Source organism: Coturnix japonica, chromosome 5 (assembly GCF_001577835.2).
Source record: "Coturnix japonica isolate 7356 chromosome 5, Coturnix japonica 2.1, whole genome shotgun sequence".
NCBI lineage: Eukaryota > Metazoa > Chordata > Aves > Galliformes > Phasianidae > Coturnix > Coturnix japonica.
The window spans coordinates 12377117-12398755 of NC_029520.1; the positions used below are offsets into that span (position 1 = coordinate 12377117).

A 21639-nucleotide genomic window follows, 5' to 3' on the forward strand; every position below is an offset into this window, starting at 1 on the left:
CTTGATTCGTTAGCTCAATTTCAATTATATTGTATTATATTGTGTTATCCTGTATTTCGATATAGTATTTAGTAAATAAGTGTGCCTCCTTAGATCGTTGCCGCTGTTTTTTCTTTTCCTAATTAACTTTTCCTTTCGGCCTAGGGCCCCTCTGGGGCCTACGGCCCCTGTCACGGACGCAGGTGGATTTTTAGTTCAAACCGTGACAGCGAGGAATAGGGAGGGACAAGGTGGGCACAAGCTGAGGGGAGAGCTCTGGATCCAAGGCTGAGCTGTGCCGCAGAGCAAATCCAAAACCATTATCTCACAACGCAGACATGCTCTTGTGTGTCCCACATACATAGCCAGACAGCGATTACAGTTTCAAAGCAAGCATGGACTGTATCTGGAGGCTCATTGGATAGGAGTCTGGTTCCCATTACAGTTCTTTCATAAAATGGGGTCATTTATTTATTTTGGTTTGTTCACTTGTTTTCAGGTTTCAAGATCTTAAAAATTATCTGGCATTGACTACTGCCCATGACTTCGGTCCAAGCAAAACATATAAGTATAAAAACATCTTTTTTGTTTTAAATTGAATACTGTAAAGAATTCATATTCTCACTGAAACATAAGGTGTTTCTGCAGTGATTTAAGCAAGGGTTTTCTTAACTAGTTATTAAGAAGTTAAAGTTGCTGTACTTCCATATCCATACCCGATTTATAATTTATATTATATTTATTATATATTATTATTATTATTTTATTTATATTTATAATTTAAGAAGAATATTCCTCACTGCATGGTAAGTAGTAAGAAAACACCAACAGATACTATTATATAAAGGAGAAAAACATAGTGTGGAAGATACCCTGACTTAAGAAGAGGATTGCTGACAGAGTCCGGGTCAGCTCTTTTCCGTCATCCTTGTAATTGACACGAGTACTCCGAGTTCTAACAAACAAGTGACTGCCTTCACAGCTACACTGACTTCCAGCAATGTTTAGCAAGCAGTTAGAAACATTTCACAAATCAAGATCATACATGGTTTGATAAGGGCTTTTTTGCTTTCCCCCTTAGGGGTGGGGAGAGGGTTAGGTTTTTGGGTGGTTTTTGTTTGTTTGTTTGTTTGTGGTTGTGTGGGAATACAAGAAAAGCTGTTCAGAGCAGCAGCTGTGGAGCAAGATAAACAGCATGAGAACCAAGGACACCTCTAGAAGGAGAAGAAGGGACTCACAGCCCTGATTGGATTTGTGCAAGTATTGACAGTTGATAAATGTTTTGTAGAATGCTCTGTTGACACGTAATGGTGGCTGGGAAAGTTGTAAGGGCAGATGGGAAAGCTAGAAAACAAAAACTTGTGAAGTTATATAAGGGATGTGAGAACTTGTAATAAACTATTTGGATCATTCACGTCTGTGTGCCTCAAACACTGCATGGTTGTTGGTTTTTTGTTTGGTTTTTTTTTTTTTTTGCTAACAAACATTATGATGTATGTCAGTATATATTTATTATAAATAAATGCAACTTTAAAAGAAACAACTCCCCCCCCAAAAAAACAGTCTTTTGAGATTTAGTCATAGTGGATCTTGCCAAATAATAAAACCCACAAAGAAGATACTGCTAGTTCACTATGGTGCTCCACAACATCGTATGCTAAAACTAAGGAGGACGTTACCCTCTCCTCTCTTCCTATCAACACTGATGAATTATCTCACTAATCTCCTGGAGACCTTTTGAATAATGATTGTGTATTTGCCATCCATTCATCGTTACCTTCAATAAACATATTTGTGTCAAAACTATTTGTTCTTTGATTTATTAAGGATGCTTCCTGCTGACATACATTTGGCACTCTGTCTTCTTTCTTAAAACTTCCAGGATCAAAACCAGCGCAAAACTCTTGCAAAGGTGATGCCTACTGCACTTATGCTCCTACCTTTATTGCATAATGAAAGGGACCATACCAGTCATCTGTCACAGCCCATCCTTCCCATCTCTCCACTTGCAAATTAAGTCAAAGAGCAGATAAACCTTCCTATAATCAGCCTAGAAGGAACATTGAGTAGCCTTTTATTTTCAGCAGCTGTTACCACAGACTTCTGGTTCATTGGGGGCTGCTCTTGAAATTACTTTATTGCAATTTACTTTATAAATAAGCATGTGCATATTTTATAAAACTTGACTAAAGTCTCTAAGTACATAATGAGTTTCTGCATCACTGCTAAAAAGCACGGTGTTTATCTCTCAAATATAATTATTTGTTTCTGCAATTTGTCCCATGCCATAACCAAAACTCTACTTACTGCAGTAACTTCACAGATTGCTTTCCAGGTTCAATTAAAAAGCCATCAGAAAGTTTCACATACGATGTAAGAATACACAGTATTTGCTAAGTCTCAAGTTTGATTCTCCTCAAAGGAAGTAAATCTGACAACTGGGGATGGTGCCTGCTCTCTGTTAGTACATTTAAGAGTAACAGTACCTGAAAAACCTCTGACAAATGCTTCTACACAGCACAAGGGCATGTAGCAATGACCTAAATGACAGCACAAGTTATCCCTCCAAAACTGGCATGACTTGTGTTCCTGACACAGTTTTTCAGTATCACCTCCTGCAAATAACACACAGATTTATTGCTCTGGAAATGGAAGTGGAGGAAAAGGAAAGAGGAAGGAGCAGGGGCCTCTCACAACCCCTCCCATTCCTCACTGTTAAGTCCTCAGCCTGTGAATCCCGGCACCTATATCCCGTTCTGGTAAAACCACACACAGCTTAACAGCTGAGAATTTGCAGAATGCCTCCCCATTGGTTTTCACACAGTAAAATGAGCTTAAAGAAATAACAGATTTTGAAAGAAAGGAAGTAGGGAGGAAGATTGTTAGCACTATGTTAAAAACAAACAAACAAAAGGACCCACTAAACAATAAAAAAGCTTCAGGATGACCTATGCAGTCACAGAAATCTCACTGGCTTCAATAAACTTCAATAAAGGCAGAATTGACATGCTCAAACTCAAGGAATGTAGCAGTTGGTAGCAGTACGTGAATGCTGAACACAACCAACATTTCTTTGCAGTTAGATAGGACGCACTGCAGCTCAGTGTATTAACATTCATAGAATCATAGAATCACAAGGTTGGAAAGGACCTACAAGATCATCTAGTCCAACCATCTTCCCATTACCATAGCTACAACAAACCACTAAACCAGATCTCGTAGCTCCTCATCCAGACGCCTCTTGAACACTGCCAGGGATGGCGACTCCACCACCTCCCTGGGCAGCCATTCCAGCACTTGAATTTCTATTGCCCAACTTTAAATCCCTCCACCCTCTCCTGTCTGAGGTACTCAACCATTAAATTGCTGCCAGAAAACAGAACTGTTCCATGACAAAACACCACCCCTCCCAAATATCTTTCTAATATAAAGATGAAAGTTACAATCACAGCAGGAATTCAGAGCTTTCTCATTTCTACCCTTACAGCTACTCAGAACAGAGGAAATAAATTTTGGACAGGAGCTTAACTACAGCTGGATTGACACCGAGAGACCTTTTGTTCCATGGCACACTAGCCAGAAGCACCATTTCCACTCTTCAGTGGAAATCTACATGTACACCAGTGAAAAACTAATGAGAGATACCCACCTAGATTATCTTTCTCTAACTGGTACACAGCATTCACCCAAATCACAACTTGAGACCCACAGGAACAGCTCTTGCCACAGGAAACAGGCAAGAAGGGAGACCTTCACCACACACCTGGAAGACACTGGTTGGTGCCACAGGTGCCCCTGGCAGCCATTGTACCCCTGACAGTGCCAGAAATCCCACAGCCAAAGGGCCTGCAGGCTGCACAGTGACAGGCTATGCTGTCTTCCCATGGCAAACCTGCTCCATGGTTTGCACTGGACTACAGGTGCATTCAGTGCAGTAGATGGTGCATCCAGAACATCTCAGTGCCTCAGTCTTCAGGAAGCAACACTGGGGGGGACAGGGATGCATCAAGAATTAATTTCACTTACACCACAGGATTATATTCTACATGGATTTGAGCAAGCCATGAAATTCAATGAAACAACACATTTTCTGGATCAGCAATGACTTTCTCTGGAAAGGCTCCAAAGGAAAACAGCTGCAGAAGCATCTAAAGCAGACAGCTACCAGAAGTGCAGCAGGAAGCTCTCCCCACCACAGTGCTTTTCAATTCATCCCCTTCAATACATAGAAGAAAGCTTTTGGCAGAAACAGGGCTGCTCAGTCAGACATTCCTGACTTACTGACTTAAAAGTTCATGTCACATTCGTAGCCTCAGATTTATCACATAAATTCAGCGTCACTGGATACTGACATGCAAATGTACCCTGATTCTACTGGATTGACTATATATATATATATATATATATATATATATATATATATATATATTTGAAACATTATAATTCAAGTCACTTCAAAGTTTATGTCCTGCTTCAGACAACATTAAAATACTGAGAGCTAAAGCTGTACTAAAAACAATCAGCAGGTTAAGTTCAAATATGTATAATGCGTATAGGCACAATGTGTTAATGTGTTTTGTCAACCCAATACACTGAGTCTGGTCTTGCTTTAGCCCTTGTCTATCAAAGCATTTAAATATACAGTTATGCCCTTAAGTCCAACAACTCTCCCCTCTGGTACAAAACACTTGCATCTCCCTTTCTGCATACCCACCTGAATACAGGCACCAGCCAAGGACGAAGGACATGCTGCAGTAAGGTGCTCAGGTACCAACCATGCGAGCTGTGCAAGCACAACGACCCCTTGGAAGGCAAATGCCCTACACTGTCCAACATGCTTGTAGTCATTGCCTGCCAGCCAACTTAATAAACAATGCCCTACCTATAGAGCTGGGTTTACTAAACTGCAACAGACAGGGACCATGTAAGTAATAGTGACAACCATAGACAAAGATGACAGTGATCTGAGAGTATTCATTTGTCCGTAGTATACATCATTATAAAAGAGATGGTGTCAAGCTGAAATAATGCTGTAACACGCATTATAATCAAAATTTTTGTCATTTACAGATCTATACTACATGCAATTATTAAAAGAAAAAGAAATCATTCCTCAAAATAAGTAGGGAAAAATCATATAGGAGCTAATTAAACTTACTCCACAAAAATTAATTCTAACCCTTGCTAACACTATAAGGAGCTCGTAAAACATACTATAATAGAGGAAAATATGCTTTTAGAAACTGTTTAATTTGACAAAACTAATAATTCAGTTAAATGTATTTTAATGACAGGTCCTAATTCTCCAAAGGGTTATGAAAGCACTTTATTTAAATGTGCTATAGACAGTTCCAAAAAGTACCTTAAAATACGAAGACTAGATGGATCTTGCTGAACAGACGTTTTTGGACACCACATAAATACCGCTTTTCAAAGGCAACTGGAACAGCAAGGCTTGTGCACCTCTAATTGCCACCAACCGCAGCAGAAAAACCCCGGCCCAGCACAGAAATGCTTTTGATCCCACCAGTATTTTATTTTATTCTCTATACCCTCAGCTGAGTGCCTCTCAAATATGCAGCTTGCTCTATTCCTGCCAAAAGCATTTGTATCAGTAACTGGTAAAAAATGGAGACACTGCTTTTTTTTTTTTTTTTTTTTTTTTTTTTTTTTTCTTTTTTTTTCTTTTTTTTTCCCCCTAAAGAAAAAAACCAGCCCTGCAGTATGGATTTGAAGCTCCCTGATCCAGGCTGATTTTGGACAGAGTGCTTTCCCCCAGTACTGTGCCCTGCAGTTGCTGCCCTTGCAGCTGGACACAGTGCAATCCAGGGATCAGAGGATCTATCTTTATTGCACTGCTTTTTTTTATGTGGACAAAATGCCAGAAGTGAAACATTAGTACATTTATTGCATTCATTTGGCTCATCTTTACTAGGATTTTTTGGAAGATAAGCTTCTGCATGGAAAAAAACACGTGCCTTCATTTTTCCTGGATGAATTCAGACATGCTTGCCCAGCCGTCCTCTCTGTCTCTAGGACATGCCTACTAATATTAGATTTGTTCATAAAAATCTTTTCATAGTTTGAAATTAAAACAATGGTATGAAAGACATCTGAAACTTGTAGTCTGCTAAGCAACACATCAGTGAGGGTCTATGTGCATTCTGGAATTTCAGGAGTTCCTAAACTGATGCATCAAGGCTGACAGGACTTTGCTTTGTGGAACTGTTCTCAAGAGCTCTCTTGAGAGGCCTTGGTCATACTTAAATATCTTGGCTTCATCTCAGAGCTTTTATAACAACTTCTAAAAAAAAACGAATTAAAAAAATGTAATTGGTAGACATGATACAAAGAAGTATCTCAAGAGACTTTCACTTCCTCTCCGGGACACTTTCAGTTATTTGAAGAAAACCTGCATGTCTGACAAGAAACCTCATTCTGCTTTTAATAAAAAGATTACATAGCAAAAGTCAGGCAAGTGTTTTAATCCAAAGATCTCCTCAAATAAAACACAAAAGAAACCCCTGACATCCTTTGGAATCAAACACGTATGTGCTGTTTTCTCACCTGTCTCTCACTATAATCAAAACAGAGGAGGAAAAAAAAAAAAAAAAAAGAAAGAAAAAAAAAAAGAAGAAAAAAAGAGGTGGTGCCCTTCCTTTCTTCTCTTTGTCCATTTGCTTCAACTATCAAAATGAAAACAAGATAAACCTTGCAGGAAGAACACTGCCTGACTATCTTGGACATGAATACGGTTCACACCATTTATTCACACCACCATTTTGGTAAGTTTATGCCTGTAATGCTGAGATAATACTTTAAAGCTTTCTTTAAAAACTTCTGAAAAAATAAAATTAAAATCCAGAAAGAGATAACACAACACAAACAAGAAGTGGAGGCACCAACAGCCTTGCCCTTAAGCGCAGCAAAGAATAAAAGGAGACCAAGCCTTGAGTCCCGTAAACCTTTGTGAGTAGTGACATTACTGAGATTGTGACAGCAAGAACAAAATGAATCCTACACATGGTTTCAGAGTCAGGGGCTTAATGAACCACGCTGACCAGACAGCAGAGGACTTGTCTGCAGACCCAGAGGAAAGGATTTCTCATGCCTGATGGCATCCAAAGTATGCAAACAAGTTGGTCAACAACCACGTAGCTTTGCTACAGGAAGAAGTTGGCAATATGTTAGTTAAAAAGAAAAAAAGAAAGAGGATTAAAACCAAACACACAGAAACCAATGTGCTACAGCCTGGCATGTCCACAGATACGAAGTATCACTCCAAACCTGAAATCTTGTAGCTGATCAACAATCTATGAAGTCACCTAAGATTCCATTTCAAAACTGGCTTTAGAAAGAAAGTGGCAAGTGTAATTACTTCAAGGCTATTTCACAGCATATTTCAGAATACGTTTGGAATCCATTTGCATATCAGGCTAGTTGTTGTGGGAATCAAATGTTGTTTCTGCATTTAGAACAAAATAAGAAATTTGTAGTTATTAGGTAAAAATCATAGTTATAAAGACCGCAGCTCCTGTCTGTCCAGCTATCTGAAATAAAACTACTTTTTGGTGCTGGACAAATAGGACCTGAGTGATAAAAGATCCAAAGAGGATAAGTTAAAATAACAATATAACCGTATAAACTAGCAATAATATATGATTTAACGTTTTTGTTGTACACACTGTAAAACCTACAAGTCATGCCATACCTAAGGATGGGCCTGAAGAGATATGGGAAGAACTGGAATCACCCCCCCAGGCTTTTTGTTTAACGACGGCGTCTGGGACAGAATGAAACAAGCTTTTAAGGAAATCAACATATCAATAAGGGTACCGAGACACCTTGGAAACAAACCCAGCGGGATGGCGACTGACTATCACAAGATAACGCGGGAATCAACAAATGTCGGAATGTAATGCAAATGTCGAGTAAACTGTAACCTGGAATACCCAATCAAAGGGGAAACAGGAGGGGGAAAACATATGGGAGAAAAAGTATAAAAACTGTAACAACACATCTATAGGTGCGCTTCTGCAATCAGGGCGCCCGCCATTGCAATCGCGAATAAAAACTGCTTTTTATCAGAGATACCGTCCTGACCAAAATTTATTGAGGATATTTCCAACATTGTTAACCAAAATCTAATCAAGGTTTAGCTCTTAAAAGTCACTACTGGGTAAATGAGCTCAAAAATGAACCATTGGGTTTAAAGCAGAATCAAGATTTTTATTTATTATTTTTAAAGGATTGAATAATCAAATCATTTCCATCTTCCCTAAGTAGAATGACTGGACAGAAGCATACAGCAGCTCTAGCTAAGCACAAAACATAGAACTGTGTAAGTGGCCAATAGTTTGGAGCTCCTGGGCTCTATTTTCTTCTGGGTCACAATGTAGTCTTCAAACACCTTCATTCTCTAGTGCCAGCACTCATGGCCACAGAACTAGTAAAGCCAAATAATGTTTTATCCAGTTACTTGTACATGTGAATTTACCATAGGCAGACAATGTTTTTCTTTTTTTATTTGCAGTTTTATTTACCAATTGAAAGCACTAGGAATTGCATGACCACCACCACTTATTGTATCTGACTGTCAACAAGAAAGATGAATTAGACCAAGTCTCACAATTGGAATAAGAAAATGTATCATTTCAGGACATAAAGTATGAAAAAAAAAAAAATAATAAAAAATAAAAAGTACGTGCTGTGAAAAGAGGTGTAGAGTTGAAAACACACTCCATGACTCACAAGGTGTAAAAAGTCTGTTTTGCACCAGCAATCAGTGCAACAGAAGGGGCTCAACATACTGATCAGGCTGGTATTTATTTACACAGACATTTACTAATGACTGTTTTCAGTCTGAGACAGGGTGAAGCTCAAGACCCAAGCACCTGCCTGACCTGACCCACACCAGTTCTGCTCGTTCCACCACCCCCAGTACTACTGGGCCACAGCCTGCCCACAGCAGCCCCACAGCCCTGCTGGGCACAACAGCCCTCACCTGCCAGATAAGGCTTAATGCCATCTGCAGCTACTTCCTTCTTACTTGAAAACAAGCAAACGAAAGAAGAACGGATCTGAGGGAAATGCCTTTGTCTTCTACCAAGTGTTTGTTGATCAGAATAAATTCTTGTGGACGATTTGGGTGTGGAACCCTTGGCAGGAAGCTCACTGCCAGCCCTTGCTGAGTTCTCTCATCTCAGTTACTATTTCCCCTGGAGCAGATATTTTATCTGCATTGTAAATTCACCGAGGGCAGCAGGGAGCACAGAAACGGTAGTGGGCACCTCCACAAAAGAAGAGGGTTTGCTCTTTCACTTCTCCTTCTAAAGTTGCTCCTATACGTCATCCAGAGGTGCACAGGAAGCTAGAAACATGACACAGGTACGTAGTGGGGTGCAACCACATTTACTTCCAATTAGGATCTTGCTCAAATAAACAAATCCACAGCAACGAACTACAAGCCAGGCAGTGTATTTTGGTCAGTTTCTCACGCAGAAACAGGGCATGATCTCAGGAAACACAGGCTGTTCTTCAGGACTGAAATAGAAGTAAGAGTGTCCAAAGCATAATGCAAGCTCTGAAAAAAAAATGGACCTGAAAAAAATGTCTGTTGGGCTCAGCCATGGTCTATTACTGTAAACTGCAAATCATTCTCTGCAGTTTATTCCCAGCTTGCTAGGGACATTACATTCCTTCTCTAGCACAGCCATAACTTTATAGCAGTTTTTTAAAAAAAAAATCTATTTTCTGAAATCTTGAAAGACAAGATTAGAATTTTAAAGAACTACTGCTCATTCCAGCTTGGTTATATCTGCACCCCATTCTATCCAGTACCTACACTTGTATCAAGTAAGACTAGTACCAGCCTCCAACAGGACTCATTAAATGGCCATGGTTGCAATTCCCCCTGCCTGGCAGCAAACCACTGCCAGCACCGGTGTAAAACTCTGGTTCTCAGCACAGGCATGGGAACCTCGAAAAGGACCTGAACCGTAGGAGACAGGAAATTGCCTTATTGTCTGAAATCTGGTTTTCAGCAGCCAAGCATTTAATCACCTCTTGGTAGAAAAAGTTATGCATTTCCTCACTTATCAGTACACAAACATTACCGGGGCAAAGCTGGACCCGTCGCTAACAACAAACCCCTAACAGCTACATCTGGCACTGCAGGGCCTCTCCAGAGCCAGGAGGAAGGCCTGACCCACACTGTGCTGCAGCAGCAGCAGCAGCACCCCTCGCCCCACACACACAGCCCAGCTGGGCCCATGGCCCAACTGCTTCACACAGTCAAATTCAAAAGCACTGCGGGGTCACAGCTGCAGGAATACGCCTCACCATAACCTTTTCTTTCATCCAGACTTAATTAAGCCACTTGTAAGTGACAATACTAATATTGTGTGCAAGAGTAACTGGGTACCACTCCCAGCGGGAATCCTGACGGAGTGTCTAGGAAATCGGGTCAGGGTGGGACAGTTCCCTTCTGTTGATTCCTTGCAAAGTCATTAAGAGAGAGAGAGAAACAGCACAGCGCTGCTAAAGTACAGATGTAAAGCTACTATTATCCTACAAGCCAAATATCTTACAATTCCCAAATGCCTGAGAAAAATAAAAAAATTAAAAAATCTCATTTAGGCTGTCTGATTATGTTACTTTGGCCAGGGTTCATTGTTTTTCATGACTGATAAGCTGAAAAATTGTGTGTTTGTGGAAGTGTCTGTAGGATAATAAAGTGATTCCATTACCCAATCACATACCAAACATTTGCCTCTGCTGACGCAATTTGGCCCAATCTACCAGTTTAAAGCACTGCTCAAAGAGTCAGATGTTCTGTTTTGTTTTCAAAGAACACTGTCTGCTGTGCGTCCTGTCATCACCCCAGCTTCTCCCCATCCGCTCTTTGCAAAATCTTTATAGAAACAAATGAATGAGTAGATAGCATTCAACAGCTGTGGTTTCACTGCACGGTCATAGGTGATGCTCCTCTTTTCCCTGCATCTCAAACCAATCTGCCTCGCCTCTCATTTACATTAATCCCATATCTTCATCTCCTTTGAAATAACACTGTAAAAGTTGCTTGTTACAACTTCTAAAATTAAATGTACAGTGGAGATTCAGCACAATGCTTTAGATGCCCTTTCCTAGAAGGCTAAAAGCAAATACCAAAAAAAAGCAGCTTGTTTTTCAAGTACACCAAAAGACCTCAATGCCACTTCAATTCAGCAGAATGCATGGCACTTAATAACCCCAACTGCTTTGTACTGGATTCTGCCATCCAAGAACTACATATTTATACTCTGATAAGGGCTTAATAAGGCAAAAATTGAAATAATAACTGCTAAAAGAACTTAAGGGTGAAGCGGAGGGTGAGAAGATTGCAGCTGAATGTTATTTCATGGTAATTCACAAACTTCCATTCACTAAACTTCCTATAAATATGGGACTCCTAGTTTCAGTTTTATGGCCTTCACAAGAATGCATTTTTGTTATAATAAGAGAGTCAGCAATGTTATCTCATGGATCTACGTATGGTGTGTTCATTATGAACCCTGATTATAACATTCGGAAATCTCCCCATTTTGATTATTATTCTGAAGAGACTAGTATGTCCAGCAAAGGGGATCCGGCCATCTGGATCTCTGTTCTTTACAGAACAAACGGGTTAAAGTTTTCATTTTACAAAGGATATTTTTGAGCTAGGGCACAACTGGCTCTTCCTTCTTTCATCTTGCAATTCAAGTGTGCCCTTCAGAAAAAGATATTCGTCACTGGGACACAATCAATCAATGCTTGAACATGCAAACTCAATGGTATATACAGCACAGGAAAAATCTGGCTGTAAACGCATTACCTCTGAAGGATCAACAAATGCCACTGCTTCAGAAGGAAATTTAGTCACACCACCAGCAGCAGGTTTATACAAACAGGATGACTTGATTAACTAAGAGACAAGTATTTGTTTAGAACTTCATAGGAACTATAAAGGGGGGAGAGACATCCACAAGCCAGCCTGTCTCTTTTGCCACAAGGGGAAAGGCTACAATGGGATGTTTGTAAACAACTGAGCTTTGACAGGAAGACAATTTCTACCTAATAACAAGGAGAGAGGCCTGGAATTCACTCCTCACCCTGCTGGTTAGCCTAAGGCTATGTAACGTGGCAGCAGCCAGCATGGCTCAGGCGTGCCTTTCGCTTTCTCAACTCTGTGGGAAGGAAAACAGTAGATGAAGTAGGTTTTATTAATCCCCAAAGCATTCATTTGACAGTCTTTGGAAATGAGAACAATATGAAAAGAAACGGATGGGGTTTGGCAATCCCGTTTTATCATTCATGGGTGCACCAGCATGGTTAGTACGGGCAGACAAATCTCAGAGCCAGCACTGAGTCAGTCACAAAGCCTCTAGCCTCCATCCCCATTTCAGACACTCAGTTCCTCCTTGGCTGACTCACACCCCTGCCCCCAACTCCACTTCATTCCCATATCCCCTTAAGCCATATGATCTCCTCCATAACACCACTTTTCTAACCTAGCACCCCAACAAAGGGGCTCATAGAGCCTCCCTTGTACAGCTCAGCTGTGAATGCCATTGAATCTGGGTTGGACTGACAGCACATAGCACTACTGAGAAGAGCCACTGTGGCTTTATGCAATCCCTGGAAATGTAGCCATAAATAATTTTTGAGTCATTGCAGTAAATTTCCCAACAGAATTTTTTGGAAAGGAAGTTCATCTATTATAAAACAAGGTTTGAAAGACCACATCCAGGAACAAGGAAAGCTAGAGAAGACAGCACAGACCGAGTTCCAGATTGTTCCATCTGCTTAGTAGGAATCTGTGTGATACACATACATGTATATACACATATACCTATAAATGTCCATACATATGCATTTACATACACAACATTTAAAAGTTCCTATCCCAGTTTTATTTTCTCACTTTATGCCAGTGTTGCCTAATTAGGCCTTAAAACCAGAGCTCAAACTGTTTACTACTCTGTCCAAGTACACTGCCACAATCAGACACTGAGTTCACCCAGAGACAAATGCTAGAGTCTTCCAAGACAACTAATAATTACACATTAGCTCCTTAAAGATGTCTCCTTAGTCCTCCTCAGGTGCCAGTGTTTTGAAAAAGCAGCATCTGCATGCTTTAGAGAATCAACACCTCCCTTCAGAGAGAGTCTGGGATGTTTTCACACAAAGATTTCTGCTCTCCTCAAGCACAAATCTGCAGTAGTGGGAGAGCCAGAATTTCAGCATGAACCAGGTACTGCCCTCTGATACATATGCATACATCTCAAACATCAGCAGGAGCCTCCTTTATATGCACATATTTGATTCTGTATCATTCACACATGAAAACTGACAGCAAATCTTGAAGTGAAGAACCTATTCCATACAGGGAGGCTAAGAGTAAAAGTTCAGAGCACACACGTATGTCTTGAGAACACTGTTGAATACACTCTGCACACAGCTGGATGAATTCTTGCTTCTGCTTCTTATCATAGTATGCTTTCCATGTTCAAAAATGTAGAGAGACATTCAAGCTGCTAGCATGGTGAACACTTTATGTTAAACCTTTAACCTCCTCTGATTGCCCAGCTATGTTTCACCTCACAAAGAAATGATCATTACAGATTCTGGGCAGATTCTTCCAAACTGGTGAATACAAGATGAAAATGAGCGGCAAATGTTACTATGAGAATTAATTTATGCTCTTTTTCTAGAAGTATCTGAAAAAGCACAGAACGATTTCTAGAGCTTTGCCAAATGCCAGAAGATGTCAGCTCCAGGACCAGCAGTTCAGAATAGCTTAATTCCCAATTTATAAGTTTGTCATGGAAGGAAGATGTTTGATACACATTTAGCATACATACAGACTGACTCAGAGAGTCAAAAAAGTTTCCTCCATAATTTTTGCATGCCTTTCTGCTGTGTTTTATCTTTATTTTCTCCCTACAAAGAAAGAAAAAGTTAAAGTCCACAAATAACTCTACTCTGAAATAGCAGTGGGTTTGAACTTCTCAAAAATCGTATCATTGCAGAAACTCTGAAAGCTTTATTTGGCAGTGTTCTTCGAGAACAGTTAAGACAAGGAGTTATTGTTATTTAGTTGGAGTGGAACAATCTGCATGTAGGAAATGTGTGTATATTGTTACTCCAATGAAAGTAACTTAAGTGTAGCTGAAGATTTTATAAGCACTAAAAAAAAAAAAAAAAGAAAAAAACACACCAAAAAACAACCCAACAAACAAGGACAGCATTCAGCTCTTAAGTACTGTGCACAAACTGACCTGGTACAGAGTGAGGCAGCAGGTTCCTGTTTTTTTTTTTAATTTATAAAAGAACTAATCCTCCCAACCCCACAACAGGCACACACATACATAGCATGAGGAATAGTTTAGACCCTGATTATATTTTATCTCCTTCAAAGATTGGGGAGATTGTCAGAAGCCAGACAGAAAATTCATATCTGAGAACTACGACCTGCTGAATCAGCTATAGAACTCATGGCCACAACCTTTAAGTCATTTTTTATTTTTAAACAATGACTGTTGGCTTGGCTCTGTTTACAGAACTGTAACAGCAAAGAGCTGATGCTGCCTTAACAACTAGAATTCTTTATTCCAACCGATCCACTTCCAGTCCACGCTCAACTCTACAGAGGTGAGCATTAGGCTCTGCTCAGTTTCATCTGCACAACTCCTGTTTGCCTGTTTCTTTACGGAAAGCAGTAACACGCAAGAAAAACAAGAATTTGAGATCACCCGCTGCACGAAAGGAAAATCCTGGTATGTATACCATAGCTTGTGTATGCCAGCATCTCTGATAACTCCTTATCTGTAAGTGGAGTTATCAAGAGTACACCAACACAACGATCAGGGAGTTTGCTGTCTCCTTGCAATGTGTCTCCTCTCATTCATACTGCATAGATAGGCTTTCATGGCAGACTGTGATTCACGTGTCAGGAATGTTTGCTAGATATCCCCAAAGAGCCCACAGTCTGTGGTTATTGCTCTCATTTGCAGTAATTTGAAGATTCATGTTTCCCTCTTTAAATCAGTGATGACACATTGAAGAACAGGTCCAGGCATGGTTTGGGTTCACAAGGAACATTTAAGTATTGCACAAAATATCTGTATGTATCCTGTTCATGTACAAGTATTCTACATTCATTTGCAATTTGATCATATGCGCAGCTTACGCCCATTAATTTCTGCAAATATTTACAACACGCCACTACAAATAAATCCTTACTCTCAGAGTAGAAATACCATACTTTCAACACTGCTAGAGGTGCTGATTAGCCACTTGCTTGGCAACCTTAAAACGCAGACTGTATTAAGCTTTTCATGTTCTAAGTGATTTCCATGACTCTTCACCACGTATAGAAATTAATGACTTGGCTGAAGAACTTTGCAGAAGCAGGCCTTGGCTTTGTAATGTCACACTTGATTGAGAAGGGCTTCATTTCATACTTCACATGGGTCTTAAAACTGCTTTGTGTTTTAAATACTTCCTCATACTAACCATGGAAATTTGGACTTGTAACTCTATGTGCAAGTGAGGTGTACATAGAACATCTCCTGTAATTTGTTAAACATCACACACATTGTCATTCCTTCCCTTTCCTGTCTGTTTTTATCACACAGATGCACAATGACATACTCAAAGCCTTTTCAAAAGATCTAAAAGGGAGGGAGGAAGCAGAGGTCACAAAGGGAAAAGATGGGAAAAAGAATAAAAACAGAGGCAATCAGGAAAGCAGTGCAAAGAGCTGTAATGACATCATAACTTTTCTAAAGAAACTGATTCTAAGGACATATATTACCTTACAAAAAGTTATTAATAAGTGGGACCTTATTAGAAATGAAATACATAAAAACAGAAGCCTCTAAAAGTATTGAAGGCAATATGATAACTTCCTCCCTAATGCTTCTGAAAGACACGATTCTATGATGCACAAGAAAGACCATCAATACTGCCTGTCTAGCACTTCCCTGAAATACTTCAGCAAAAAGTTAAAACTAAAAGGCCCTCCAGAGTCTGGTGTCTAGGTACGCTCCAAGGTGCTATTCCTTTCTGTTTTACTTCAGTACAGTCAAGCAGCTTCTTAAAACCAGTCCTTCACTGGCAAAAAGTTTTTATCACTAGGCAGTAAATACTTGAACTTCTCTGACACAAAGCGATTAAAAATGACCAGTCACAGAAGAGATGGAATAAGGTGGCGTGAACGTTCAGTTTTAACATGACTTATACCAGTGGTTCTATTAAAACACAGTATTTGAACAACATGCTGAAGATAATTTCCTGTCCTTTTCACAACCATACTGACCACTTTTTTTTAGCAGTTTTCTATATGCAGTTTGGGCAGGGGGGAGGGGAAGGGAAGTATTTACATGCAAATATTTGATTTCTTAAATACAGCATTATTTTCTTTTGCTTTTGTTTAGCAAATAGAGCCAATGCTAAATGACAAAGACTGATCCCTAAGCCTCCAAGTAGCACTTTAGGAGCTGCTGTTGAAATACAAGCAGAGGTGCCTGCTGAGTATGTAAGGACTGACTCGTTGCAAAACTGTTTAATGAAGCAAGTAGTTCTTGCAAGCCTGAAATTAATAAATACAACTGCCTTATGAGCTTATATCCTATGGCTGATCAACACTACTGTCTAAAGAGGCACAGCAAACTGTTCTGCTTTGGCTGAAGCAGACTGTAAAATAGGGTGTTTTTAGAACTCCTTTTATGTGCTGTGTTTCCAGAACAAAAAATATCTGAAAATTTGTCTAAATTATGTTAGACACAGTTTCAAGAAGTATATGAAAGGGAGCATCCATGGATACACACATAGCATGGGATGACAGAAACCCTGCTTCTGTTGATCAACCAGTTAAAGAGATTCTAAACTGAGGAATTCAAAACTGACCTTTCCCACTTACCTTAGTGTTCATACAAGATTTTCCACGTTTGTACTCTTTGTGACTTGCTCTTTTATCAAGCTTGTTCCACAAAGCTTTGGCCTTCCACGTGGTTACTCTTGACTTCAGTTTGCTGTAAAAGTTCTTACAGTCTGAAGGGTCTAATTCAAGTTGGCGTGTGAGAATATTAAAGGCCTGAATGGTACCTTTACATGTTGATGCTTGGACAAAGTTCTCAAATATCTGGCCAGCTTGACTGTATTTTTCATCATCGTTTTCCCCCATGTTCTGATAGAAGTGCTGAAGAATCAAGCTGGAGCTCTTGTACTAGGATGCAGGTAACCAATACTAGCATGTACTTCCACGCATGCTATTCCTAGAAAAGACAAACACAAGTTATGTTAAAGCATGCTTTGCATGGGAAAACTAAACACATAAACTTCATATTCAATATGAATATAAAAACCCAGCATATGTGTGTTGGATGACCAGCCAGGTACAAAAGTTTAGGAGTGGCATTTAATAGGCATTACAAAGAAATCTATGTGTACTGTCACAATATGTACTTCATGGCACACAAAAGACCACTGCTTAAAAAAAATAAATAAAAAAAAATCAATCAGCTTCACAGAACAATAACCACAATTTGCATTCAGTAATGAGCGTTAGATAACAGATTAAGAAAAAAAAAAATACTAAGGTGCTTTTCCTAACCAAAATTTAAGTCACAAGTACATCTTTAGTAATGTTTTGGTATTAAGAATCCTTGAAGACCTGCAGCCAAAAGTCAGCATGAAGGAATTCTCTTCTGTTGCACAAGCTAGGAGCAAGAGTGCAGCTTAGCCAATAAATTTAGAACTGGCCCAGTCAATTGCCACAAGCAAATGTACACAACAAACTAAGCAGAAGCATTATCACGAGTTGCACCAGAACAGAAGAAATGGAACACGAGTAACTCCAGACAACCTTTTAAAATTCTTGCCAAAATGAGAAAGAGTTTGGTACTCTAGCAAACAGAAAGGAATTTTATCTCCACACAGTAAATGCTGAAGTTACGTGACTGGAATCATACCTTGTCATGTGCTAATGATATAAAGTAATTACATTTGGCCCACTAAGCTCCACTGGCTTTTCCTAGTAATATGATCACTGTCAAACTGTGCCTGATATTCCAGACAAATACTCTTACACTTTGTAAGAGCAAAGCTATTCTAAATAAATACAAATTTGCAAGAAATAAAATACGTTCCCTGTGGCACTCCCTTATCCTTTTTTAACCTTGCTCTCTATCTCTAATGGGGAGTGTCTTAGAGTCAGCCAAAATCCAAAGAAAATACTCAAGTGGCTTTCATATTTTTCAAGGGAATTATTATAGGTTATGTCTAAACTTGTCCTCAGAAGAGGGTCTACCTGAACTCAAGTCCAGAGATGCAAATCTTATCTTCTTTTTCTTGCAATTAAGGAATTATCTACTAGTCCAAGCAACCAACAACTAAATCGATGCTTGCCTCACCTCTCACATAATCAGTTATTTTGCTTGGAACATCATCTGTTGGCTGATAGCTTTAGAGTAAATTCCTATAAGGGCCTTTGAAGTTGCACTTTTTAGTTTAACAGTGTTCACAAACTATTCATTCTCTGCTCCCATTTCCTTCAAAGAAGAAAAGAGGAAACACAACTAGTGTATTTAAGTAACTAAGAGACCTACCATGCCTATCTTAGATACAGAAAAATATTATGCAACATATTAAACAGATCCCATGGGGAGATATAAGGAAGCATTTGGAACACTCACATTCCCTAGCTATGCTCAAAATAAATAACCTTTGTGTGCACATCATCAGTCTGCTCTTGGTTTGTGGGTAAAATAAATTGGCAACATTGAGAGTTAGTACATTTTCTTAGACCAAATGTCATGATGAAATACACAGTGCCAAGAATAAGTCAGGAAATTTTTGTTTTCCCTTCTGAATACTTCATTTATAGTATGTTCTGTGCCCTTTTCTGAAGAGCTTCATGAAGTAAAATCACAAACATTTTATATGCCTCTACTTCCAGAATGTCTAATCTTTCAAAAGAAAAAAAAAAAAAACAAAAAACAAGAACAACACAACAAACAAAAAACACCAAAAACTTGAGTGCTGTGAACTTCCACTGACTCAGAAGGAGCTGAAGACATCCAGAATCTTTCCAGGCTCAAGGCTTTGATGATTAATGAGCAAAATCCTCTAACAACTGCATGACAGCAGGATTGATTCTGGCCATCTTGGCTGCCCCAGCACAAGTGGGCGAGAGAGGCCCGGTACAACTCTCACCAGCCCTCACTTTTGGAAAGTAGTGCTATGGATCAGCCAATAGAACCAAAATTCTATTGGGAAAGGGAAAAGGTAGGTGACTGCCACCCAAAGAGGCTGATCCAGCAAAAAATGTACATCTGGGCTTAAGCACAAATGTTGTTATGAAAGGAAAGCAACACAGGACAACTGAAGAGAGCAACAGCAGTGTAAGACACTACAGTTCAGCTTAAACAGCTTGACATACCGCCCCCCATTGTCTGACAGCAAATTAAACCAAAAAGAGAAACACTTATGCAACTGGCAGAGAGACTTTCAACATTAAGCCAAAGTATGTTTTTTTCCTGGTGAATGGGGAAGCATCACTGAAACGCTGTACTGTGGACAGTTCGGCAAAGACCGTGGCAGCCAGATTAGGTTTTCTTCATGGCTTTAATCTCACACTGTTATTGCCTCAGTGCTACATTGACCAAGGAACTACAAAACAGTAACTTCCTCTCCACTGTTTTCACTTGCTCACCACAAGATTGTACAAATTAAATCCAGCATAATCCAATCACAAACTTTAATTTTTCTGCTCAGAGAGAAGACTTTTATAAACCTCAGCTGTTTCCATCCATCACAGAAAGGGGTGGAAGGGAAAATGCCATAAAAAAGTACAGCCATATCTGAACCCACCCATGAGGAAAAGCATCAAGTGCCAGGGCTGATAATGGTGAGGAAAATAGAAGAGTTGGCAGGAGCCACTGTGGACAAAGTGACGGGCAGGAAGTTTGATGCAAGCTTGTGCTATACATGTATGCACACACATGCACATGAAGCAGGCCTGGGCTTGCTCTGCCTTTTCAATGGGGATGGTAGACCTTCCCCAGCCTTAACATTTTCCTTTTCCAACACTGCAAAGCCATGATCGAGGCTGTTCCTGATTGGCATGAAATCTTCTCCTTCAAAATGCTCCCATCACACCCTTGTAGAGCTGTGGTGCAGCATCTCAGCAGACATTTGCTCACCAGCAGAGAATTTCTTCTTTTTGTGTCAGAGGTCACATTCTCCAAAAAAGCCAGTTTTGTGGTTGGGAAGGCCAGATGAGAAGGGAGATTCTGGTTACTGGCTTTTGGCTTGCTGAAAACATCTTTTTTTTTTTTTTTTTTTTTATATATATATATATATATACACACAAAGGTGGGTTTGTCTGTAATATAATTTGTTTGTTTTTTTTTTTTTTTGGCATGAAGATTGTGTTGATAGATGACTGAGAAAAAAATGGTCCTAAAAAGAGATGCAGCTTATGGAAAACTACACACTTTCTTCTGAGGAACCAGCAATATTTCTCTGCAGTATCATACACGGCTCAGTAGAAATAATGCTCTAAAGTCCAGAAGTCTAAGATGAATGGAGTAATTCTTAACAACAGCAGGCTTCCTGTTTTGTATTTGTCTCAAAAACTTGAGAAGCAATACATAAATGTTTACCTGTACTGGGAAAAAAAAAAAAAAAAGCAATGAACCCAAAATACCCCAACGTGTTTGGAGAAAAAAATGAGTTTTTTGAATACTACTATTTACTCTTTTTCTTCCTTCATCATGCAGGTCATGATGCAGGGGAGGAAACAGACTTGAAAATCTCTTCTAGGTGAGTACTGATGTTGAAACCATAACCTATGCTTTTCATAGTGACTACTAAACTTCTTCCGAAGTACTTTAGCCCAGTATAAAACTGGACCACAGAAAAGAACTGGAGAGCAGGAAACAGTTAGGAGACAGTTCTCTTAGGTCAGAGCTGAAGCATTCACAGGTACTGGCCACCCTAGGTCAGATTTGTAGCTAACAATAGGTCTCATGTTCAATGTATTAAATGCATGTGAGAATTTGGCTGTCTACGCGGCTTCCCATGGTATTACAGGAATCTCTGGAGGGCTCCCAGCCTCAAGCTGCAGACACTGGGAACAAGAAGGGTTGTACTTTGATAACTGGCCTCTCTCTGCCTCCAGTTGGGGAAGAAACAGGAATGTGAGAGGAGAAAAACTGAGAACTGCTGGTAGCTACCCAGGGACAAAGTGAAGATCCTACTGCAACTTAAAGGAAGGCATTGGGAAAAGGACAGAAAAAGTAGAAATTAAAGCAATGGTACATATATAGATACACAGGAAAGCAAACGCTAGCAGTCTTGGTTGGCATTCCTGCAGATGGTTTTGAGTGCAGCAAGCCAGACTTCTCCACTATCCGGGTAATTTCACAAATTATCACTAAGTAAATCAATGTACAAAGCCAGGTCACGTCTGCACAGGAAGCCCCTCAGCATAATACAGCAAACAATGAAGCTGACATACATGAGTCATTAAATGAAAATGACTAACTTTTGACAGTAATAACTGCAGAGTGCTTGTCAGCAGCGTTTTGAGGCAACACGCTTTGAAGCTTTTGGAGCTTAGTTGTCCTACTG

The 21639-nt window shown here is 39.7% G+C and overlaps 1 protein-coding gene across 1 annotated transcript in view; it reads right to left on the reverse strand.

Annotated features, from left to right (window-relative positions):
- Nucleotides 1–21639, reverse strand: part of MICAL2 (microtubule associated monooxygenase, calponin and LIM domain containing 2) — a 119040-nt gene that overhangs the window by 80239 nt on the left and 17162 nt on the right. The window contains exon 2 of the mRNA XM_032445211.1: nucleotides 16925–17279. Coding sequence (XP_032301102.1) covers nucleotides 16925–17188 — 264 coding nt within the window. The 5' untranslated portion in view covers nucleotides 17189–17279. The remainder of the gene's footprint in view (nucleotides 1–16924; nucleotides 17280–21639) is intronic.